The sequence below is a fragment of the Engraulis encrasicolus genome, chromosome 14 (assembly GCF_034702125.1).
Source record: "Engraulis encrasicolus isolate BLACKSEA-1 chromosome 14, IST_EnEncr_1.0, whole genome shotgun sequence".
Taxonomy (NCBI): Eukaryota; Metazoa; Chordata; class Actinopteri; order Clupeiformes; family Engraulidae; genus Engraulis; species Engraulis encrasicolus.
In genome coordinates, this window is record NC_085870.1 from 9,136,009 (window position 1) to 9,146,008 (window position 10,000).

Consider the following 10,000-nt stretch of genomic DNA (forward strand, 5'->3'; position numbering starts at 1 on the left):
TAAATTGTGTTGTGTTGATTAATAGTAAAAGACTTGATTTGGCTAAATACACTTTGTTGTGAGGGAGGTGTTCCGGTAGCATGGCTGCATAACCTGATATCTTTACAGTGAATTGTAAAAGTGTTCATTCAAAATGTAGAGAGTTGACTTGGGAAAAATACGCTGTGAGGGAGGGAGGTTGGACAGCCATGTTGTAACAAGCACGGATGCCGAACATGACAAAATTGTGGAGTGTTGATTTAACACTTGAGGAGTTTACTTTGTCACTACTCTTTAAGTATTGAATTGAAATGGCAAAACATGTCCTGAGTACTGTATGGATGGAGTCAAGCAGGTTTACAGACATTTTATGAGTTCCTCTTTGATACCGTTGTGGTTTGTTGACCTTGTTTCTGTCTCTCTCTTATTTCCTCTCATCCCCCCTTCTCTTTCTTTTTTTTATCTCTCTCTCTCTCTCTCTCTATCCCAGGATTGGAAACGGATGGTATCTATCGAGTCAGTGGAAACCTGGCCACCATCCAGAAACTCCGCTTCGCTGTTAACCATGGTGAGAGAGACACCAGAGAGAGAGAGCGAGCGAAAGAGAGAGCGAGAAAGGTGTGGGGGTCAGATAGACGGAGAAAGAGGAAGTAAACCCAGCCTGTGGTGTCGCTGTGATGGCCATGGCACCATGGAAGAGTAAAAAAGGGAAGTGTGTAGGAGTGTGTGTGTGGGTGTGTGTGTGTGTGTGTGTGTGTGTGTGTGTGTGTGTGTGTGTGTGTGTGTGTGTGTGTGTGTGTGTGTGTGTGTGTGTGTGTGTGTGTGTAAATTCCGATTTATGGTTCATGGTTTTTGCGGCTTCTGAATACATCGTATCAGTCAAGGACCTCATGTACTCTCAACAAAGTATTCATTTTTGCATGTGTGTGTGTGTGTGTGAGAGAGAGAGAGAGAGAGAGAGAGAGAGACAGAGACAGAGACAGAGACAGAGAGAGAGAGAGAGAGAGAGAGAGAGAGAGAGAGAGAGAGAGAGAGAGAGAGAGAGAATGTATGGTTACTGGGGCCTGCTGTGGCCTAACGGTAGGGCACTCTTCTGCTAACCAGCCGACCTGGATTCGATTCACAGCCCGGGTCCTTTGCTAGCCCTTCACCCCCTCTCTCTCGCCACTCATTTCCTGTCACCATCTTCACTGTACAATCATGAATAAAGTTGACCAAAGACCAAAAAATATCTTTAAAAAAAGAAAATGTATGGTTACTGGACAGAAGTTAACATCCTTTGGTTCTTCCAGAGCGGGCGGTGACCACAGACGGACGTTACCTCTTCCCTCAGGAGTTGGTGCAAGGTAGACCCAGAGCCAGAGACAACCTCCTCTTCTGCCCTCTCCTCTCCTCTCCTCTTCTGCCCTCTCCTCTCCTCTCCTCTCCTCTCCTCTCCTCTTCTGCCCTCTCCTCTCCTCTCCTCTCCTCTCCTCTGCCCTCCTCTCCTCTCCTGCCCTCTCCTCTCCTCTCCTCTCCGCTCCCCCTCTCCTCTCTCCTCTCCCCTCCTCTTCCCTCCTCTCCTCTCCTCTCCTCTCCTCTCCTCTCCTCTTCTGCCCCCTCCTCTCCTCTCCTCTCCTCTCCTCTCCTCTCCTCTCCTCTCCTCTCCTCTCCTCTCCTCTTACCTCCTCTTTTCCTCTCCACTCCTGACTGCTCCTCTCTTCTCTTATCTTCTCTTGTTGTTCTCTTCCAGTGCCGCACTTCCTGAATGCTGAATGCTATCCAGTCATGCAGCTCTCTTCTCTCTTCTCTTTTCTCTCTTCTCTCTTCTCTTTTCTCTCTTCTCTTCCCGTACAGCACGCTGCCTGCTGTCTGCTGCCTATTGCTGTTATGCATAACCAAATACAAAGGCATAAAGTCATCCGCACACCTGTACACACTCACATACACACATAGGCAGATACACACACCTGCATACAGGCACGTGCACACTAGACAGACATATACACATATCTGTATACACTCACATACAGGTAAACACAGAGATAGACACGCATGCACGCACACATGCAGGCACGCACATAGAGGTACATGCACGCACACATGCAGGCATGCACGCACACATGTGCACATGCACACACAGCCAAACATTCACTAATAAAAAATAAATACACAGACACACTCACGTACCCAGGCACGCACTTACAAAGACATACATGCACACATGCGTGCACATACTTTAATTCACACCTACACAGATACACACACACGCACGCAGGCACGCACGCAGACACACACACACACACACACACACACACACACACACACACACACACACACACACACACACACACACACACACGCACGCAGGCACGCACGCAGACACACACACACACACACGATGGAATACACAACTTCAAGGGGCTCACTGACATTATTTGAACAATGGAACATTTCTGAAAAAAAGTCTCTTGCAAAATGGCCTTTTGCCTGACCATCTACTTACCGTATGTAACACCTGTTTGTTGCCTGGGCTGCTGCTCACACACAGAGATGAAACAATGTTCAGAAATAACACGTAGCCACACCACGACCACAGCATGCCCACAAACTCTCTCCTGTGTTTGAAAGCTCACACAAACACACTACATATAGTACTCTCACAACCCCCGCTTGCTTTCACAGGCCTTGCGCTACTGTCTTAGCCACACTGGATTTTCCATGACATAAAGTTATTTCCATTGCCGTGAGAAAGCACACTGCCCTAAATTGTGCCTGAACCTTCTGCCGCTGAGTCAGCCGAAAAACTACTTCCGACACATTTTCACTGGCCAACCGAGCTAAATACACGTTTAAGTACACACACCTGTGTACAATGTCGACACAGTCTGGCAGAGACGTATTTCCAAACACACACACACACGCGCGCGCGCGCACACACACACACAAACCGATAGACTGATAAGAGAGAGAGAGAGAAACTGAAATAGAGAGATACAGAGAAAAGTTTCATTGATGTTCTGATGAAAGAATGCACACACACACACACACACACACACACACACACACACACACACACACACACACACACACACACACACACACACACACACACACACACACACACACACACACACACACACACACACACACACACACACCAGACATCTATGCCTGTCCACTGTGCACTGCACTTGAGCCTTTGTGCCTTGCTCAACATGTAATGCTGCCTCAGCTGCTGACTGCTCTTCACACTTTCCTAAGAGGCGTAACATATCAAATGACTTCTGCATTTTCTCTGCTAACTGCACAGCACTCATTGTATTTCTTCACTTTCTCATCAGGCACTGACAGCCTGTTGTACAAACTCTGCAAAAGGTGGTGAATTGCGGTGAACTGAGTGGGCGTTTACCGCTACCTGTTAGCTGTCACAGGTAGCAGTGTGGATGCATGTCTGTTTTTGGGTCCTGCTGCTAACCTTCCCTCTCTTTTGACGATGCTACATGACTCACACACGCACACACGCTCGCATACATGTGCGCGCGTGCACAAACAGACACACACGTGCGCGTGCACGCGCGCGCACACACACACACACACACACACACACGCACACACACATACACACACACACACGCACACACACACACACACACACACACACACACACACACGCACACACACACACACACACAAACAAACACACATAAATACACACACACACACACACACACCTCACACGGTCCACTTTGGTGTGAAGGACCTCTGGTGGTCAGTGTAAGGCTCTGCAGTCTGTATGAAAGAGCCATTGAATAATAAAGATGTCATGTACTGTAGTCTGTTGGCTCAGAGTTAGCGCAATAGCAGTGTTTCTCAAAGATTGACCATCAAACAATACAGTTTTACGATACCATTTCTGGTACTCTGCCTGTCTCACAGGTGGAAAACTTGCAGTTTCAATAAAGCTATTTTGCACAGACCTGAAGTGTTTCAATCTGAAGTCTCTACCAAATCCTGCACATTCCCAACAGACGAGCAGTGGCCCTTCACTACTTTGCAATACTGAATCATAAAACTTTATGTTTCTGAAGAAAATATGTCCAGAGTGTTGATTAAACAACACATATTCATTATAATTTTCAAGCCGTTCTCCCAGTTACATGAGTTTCATTAGGGCTGGTATGTTGCACACATATGAAGAGCTCTTTTCCAAAACTCTATATCCACCATTTTTTACTTTTTGCATTTTAATATTGGAATTGACTGTTAAGAGGTCCTATCATCTATGTGTGAATTCTTGCCCATCAAATGTTTTGAGAACATACTTTAAAACCTCTACAAAAATGCATTTTGCAATGTATTTCGATAGAATGGCCAATACAAAAATGTCAATTTCCCAACATTCTATAAAATGGATACGTCTCATTTTGGAAAAGAGCTCTTCATTAATCTTTATATACCGTAAAGAGAAGTTTTTTTTAAGGGTGGGAAATGGTTCTCGGTCAGAAAAACTTTGAGAAGCACTGTGTTACACTGAGTTTACTGAGGCTTTAACCAAACTGACCGCTTACTTTTTCAGACGGTGAGGCTGCTGAAAGTCATGTGTCATGCTAAATGTTAGCCTCCTTGGCTACTTGTGTGTGCATGTTTTGTGTCTTTTTCTGTCTGTGTGCTTTTGACTGTGTGTCTGTGCCTGTGGCATCTAAATGTGCACTAAACACTTCCACTTTTTTCTATCTTCACCGCCCTCCCTCCATCTTTTCATTGCCCCCTCCCATTCTATAAATTACTCCTTCATCCCCACTCATTCCATTCATCCATCCCTTTCTCAATCTATCTATTTGTCTATTTGTCTATTTGTCTATCTCTCTGTCTCTGTCTCTGTCTCTGTCTCTCTCTCTCTCTCTCTCTCTCTCTCTCTCTCTCTCTCTCTCTCTCTCTCTCTCTCTCTCTCTCATTTCTCATTTCTCTGAAACATTGCTTCACTGTCTTTCCATTACCCTCCAATCATACCATTACCGTCATCCCCACTCCTTACCTCATCCGCACCCCCATGTTGCACCCTGTTCCCGCCAGAAGAGAAGCTGAACCTGGACCACCCGCAGTGGGAGGACATCCACGTGGTGACGGGGGCCCTCAAGCTCTTCTTCAGGGAGCTGCCGGAGCCCCTCATCCCTTACGAGTTCTTCCAGGACATCGTCGAGACCGTCAGTGAGTACAGTAACGAGAGAGAGAGAGAGAGAGAGAGACAGACAGACAGACAGACAGATTTGGTTGCTGCTGCCCGGGGAAAGGGGGAGAGTAACGAGAGAGAGCGAGAGACAGACAGACAGACAGACAGACAGACAGACAGGTTTGGTTGCTGCTGCCTGGAGAAAGGGGGAGACAGATTGTGCATCAGCATGTATGAATCCGTCTCTGTATTTGTCTTGACAACAAAGTGATAGATGTGTCATGTCATGGTTGTAGACCCTAATATGACAATTACAGTGTAACATGACACATTTTTGCTCGTTATATTGTTTGCTTTCCTCCAGAAGAAAGCTTTTAACGTCTGCTTTGTTTCTGTACTTGTACTTTCTGTGCTAATATGTTAGCGGAACTCGTTTAAGCTATCTTCTTAACCATTTTGCCAATTCATTCTTGATGATTGTAATATTACACGTCTTGCTCAGGTCAGAAAGCATTCTCACTTTGTCTTTGTGACAGAAATGTCAGACTATCTGGATAAGGTGGACCGTATGAAATGCCTGATCAGCGCCATGCCTCCGGCCAACCACGACACTATGAAGGCCATCTTTAGCCACCTTAAAAGGTAAGGGACTCCACCTTTGACCCAGTCACACAGCCTAGCCTGCTGAACTAGATGGACCCGCCTAGCAGACAATAATGGGTTTTTTTTGCCTGGCGAGTTGGTCAAGTCCTTGTCCTTGTAAGATCGCCACAACCGGCACCAGCCCGGGCCTACCAATCACAACAACAGTCCCCGCTTTGTTTGAATATTTGGGGAGTGCTTTGGCAGGAGGATGGAGACAGCAGATTGGCTATGGCAAATGATAATCAGTTGTTTGGTTGGTCGTAGCATTTGCCAACGCGGTGTAGAAGCTATTTAAACATAGCGACAATGGTCCCACTCACAACCCTCAGCTATCTGAATCAAGACATTCCAGACTAATATCAGAGAGAGTAGAGAGAGAGAGGTTCCATTGGCCCATTGTTTCCTGGTTCTATTATGGCCCCCCTTAGGCAGACCTAGGCAGACCTAAGGACTGTTCTATTCATTGTAGGAGCATTATGACACGGCCCTTTAGGCAGACCGGAACTTAGTCGCGTTAGGTGCCCATAGAAACCTATTATGTTGGCATATCTCTATAATAGAATCTCTGCTAATATTATTATGTTTTAGTCTGGCTTGCTCGGCTTCATATACCCACCTATCAGTGCTGTTCACCAAAATTTGTTGGGACTGATTTTTTTTCTCATTATAGTCAGTTCCATAGTGAAGGGTCACGTCATCTGTTCAGAAGGTGCAGGATTTATTGGAAACTTCTCAATAAATAGGAGAAAATCTGTGCACTTCAGGTCTTTTCTTAAAGGGACACTGTGTGAGATTTTTAGTTATTTATTTCCAGAATTCATGCTGCCCATTCACTAATGTTACCTTTTTCATGAATACTTACCACCACCATCAAATTCTAAGTATTCATTATGACTGGGAAAACTTTTCATACATGAAAAGGGGGATCTTCTCCATGGTCCGCCATTTTGAATTGCAAAAATGACTCTGGACCATACTAGAAAATATTTGTTTATTACTTGGTCAACTTTCATGTAAAGATTAAATTTGGCAATAGGCAGCCCAGTTTCAATGAGCAGCATAGTTGCAGTACCTTTTTTGACCATTTCCTGCACAGTGTCGCTTTAAGCAAAAAACAAAACAAAAAAAGACAGTTCAGTAAAGCTAGTTTGCACAGGAGAAGACCTGTGTGGAAGTGTGCAGGAGCCTCTTCAAATTCCTCCAAGGGCCATTCTATGAACCAAAACCAGGATTTTCCCCTGCACTTTCGGCCTATATTGAAGGCAGCCGCCTTTAAAACGCTCAACCTTCCCGAGGTCCCTTGAATATCAATAGATTGTATTTGCAAATGTAATTTCCAAGATTCCTTTACAAAATATGTCATATTTCAACTTTAAAATGATATCGGGGGCCGGATAAAGCAGCCGTAAACGACCCTCAAGGCATAATAGACGGGGAGGAACGGTAGCCTACCATGCACCCCCCCCACAACAAAACGCCACATGACTTTTTTTAATCTTCAAGATGTCCTGAATAAGAATCTGAGTGGTAACAGTCATATAACTCACTCCCACTATAATTTTTCACATCATATTGTATATGACCCCATGCATTCTAGTCCTATGTAGTGGTACACTGTCAAGGCCTCTAGAGCCATGATGCAGTTGGTTATAATAGCTTATGATATACCATATTGAAGCTTGGAGTCTGTAGTATACAGATACCATACTGTATTTGGTGTACCTTTTGCATAGCAACAGTTGCTAAGCAAAGCATCTTCCTTAGCAACCAGCATCAGTGATACGGTTCCTCTGCGATTGCATTGAGTTGTGATGTCTGGATCTAGATGACTTTTCCCAAGTGCCACATGACTTCTTTGAACCTCCAAGATGTCCCTAATAAGAATTTGAGTGGTAACAGTAATGTAACTCATTTCTACTGTAGGCCTACATCATATTGTACATGACCCCAGTATGCTCTTGGCTATACATTTTAGTCCTATGTAGTTGTAAACTGTAAAGGCCTTAACAGCCATTTTGCAGTTGGTTATCATAGCTTGCCATATACCATATGTAAGCTTGGAGTGTGTAGTTCATGAATATTATATCATATTTTTGGTGTACCTATGACATTTGGAAAGATATACTTGGTTCAGTTATATGATGTGTGAGAGCTCTGGTTTTTTTTTCAATTCTTTAAATGACTCGTCCATACATATACCGGTATATAAAGACCTTAAAATCACCCCATCACTCAACCAATTAACCAATCACCAACCACCACTCAATCAATCGACGAATCACCAGCCATGTTCTGGTGTTCCACTACCTGGTGAAAGATCAACCAAATGCTGCCATTCCTCCACCGTCAGAGACCCTTACAGTATATGATATGATGGAAATGCTTTATTCTACAATATGATGGTAAATGGCCCTGGAAAATACGTCAGAGTTATCAGTTAGTAATACAGCAATGGCATGTGTATAATTGTGTGTATTTATTGTGCAGCTTTTTTTCATTTAGAACATTCCAGACACATTTGCAGAGATCTCCTCATTGCTATTTGACAGCATAACTACGTCTGGATGTGGAGACATCATTTTCAGCACAGACCAATACAGACCCGAATCCATCAAGTCAATGGAAAGGAAACGCCGTGGCTGTGGAGAGAAGTTAATTATAGGGGGTGGAGCAACAAAACGTCCCACTGAGTTTTTAACGAATAAGGAAAACAAGGTGCAGTTTATCAGGTTTATATTAAAGCAATGGAGTAGCGATAAGTACGCTTCAAAACTGCAAGGCCGGAAAGTCATTTTTATCTGTGAAGAATGTGCATTCCTTCTCACATCAGGGGATGGTTTGACAACAAGAAAGACTGAAATTCCATTACTCAGCGCATCACAGGAAGAGACCGACACCAGGGTTGTCCTTTACAGACAATATGCTGCAAATGAGCATTATACCAACGTACGGATCAAGAGTCCTGACTCTGACCTGTTCTTCATTTTGCTACAGTTTGCTGGAACCATGGGCATCAACATCCTACTTGACACCAAGATACAGAGAAAGTCCAGACTGATCAATGGCACACAAACTGCAGCAGAACTTGGCCAAGAAAAGTGCACAGCTGTACTTGGTCTCCATGGCTTCACTGGGAGTGATGTGACAAGTGCATTTCAAAGGTAAACTTCTTCCTGTAAAGAAGATGCTCTAATCCCCCCAGTTTGTTACCAAGCTTGCCAATCTTGGTGAAACCTGGACAGTGACAGAAGACCTTATTGATGACATGGGATTGAATATCATAAACAAACTTTGCACCAAACAAGGAAAGTCTATTCCTGGATGTGGACATGGCTTCGCTACCACCTTGCAGAAAAAGCCTCACGCAGCATGTCCGTAGGGTTAATTTTCAGGTTGCCCTGTGGAAAAGAGCCAACATCAACAATCCTGTAATTCCATCCGTGGGTCAAGGACATGGGTGGTTAATGGCAGAAAGTGGTCTACAGCCCCTGTGGTATGAAGGTGAGAGTCAGCCACAGATGTTGAAGGACATCTGTGGTGAAGTCCACTGTGATGATATCAGTGAGAGTGAAGTTGAAAGTGATTGGTCAAGCACAGACAGTGCCGGTAGCAGTGAATGAACTGTCTGCCTTGGACTATACCTTTCCCCAAATGTTCAATAAACTTTGTTTATGATTCAACTTGTTTTCTTCTATTGTGGTGTTGTGCTCCAACTTGCACAAATGTGACAGAGACACATACAGTACTGCTCGCTATGCACGTATTGTCAATATTTCCAGTAGTTAGTAATTATGCTATTATTATACTTTTACAAATTGTTAATATATTTGCGTGTAAGGTCTTTATATATGTCTATGGTTGTATGGATGAGTCATTTAAAGAATTTAAGAAAAAAAAAACAGAGCTCTCACATCATATAACTGAACCAAGTATATTTTTCCAAATGTCATAGGTATACCAAAAATATGATATAAAATTCATAAACTACACACTCCAAGCTTACATATGGTATATGGGAAGCTATGATAGCCAACTGCAAAATGGCTGTTAAGGCCTTGACCGTTTACAACTACATGGAACTAAAACGTATAGCCTAGAGCATACTGGGGCATCGACAATATGATGTACAGTAGGAATGAGTTACATTACTGTTACCACTCAAATTCTTATTAGGGACATCTTGGAGGTTCAAAGAAGTCATGTGGCACTTGGGAAAAGCCATCT

At 43.9% G+C, this 10,000-nt stretch overlaps 1 protein-coding gene across 4 annotated transcripts in view; it reads left to right on the forward strand.

Annotated features, from left to right (window-relative positions):
- arhgap9 (Rho GTPase activating protein 9) overlaps positions 1 to 10,000 on the forward strand; it is an 82,092-nt gene that overhangs the window by 59,947 nt on the left and 12,145 nt on the right. For 3 of the 4 annotated variants that reach the window (XM_063214888.1, XM_063214891.1, XM_063214889.1), the window contains 4 exons: positions 470 to 547; positions 1,272 to 1,325; positions 5,035 to 5,169; positions 5,668 to 5,773. In XM_063214888.1, the coding sequence (XP_063070958.1) occupies positions 470 to 547; positions 1,272 to 1,325; positions 5,035 to 5,169; positions 5,668 to 5,773 (373 nt within the window). The remainder of the gene's footprint in view (positions 1 to 469; positions 548 to 1,271; positions 1,326 to 5,034; positions 5,170 to 5,667; positions 5,774 to 10,000) is intronic. The other variant, XM_063214890.1, reaches the window with a different exon arrangement.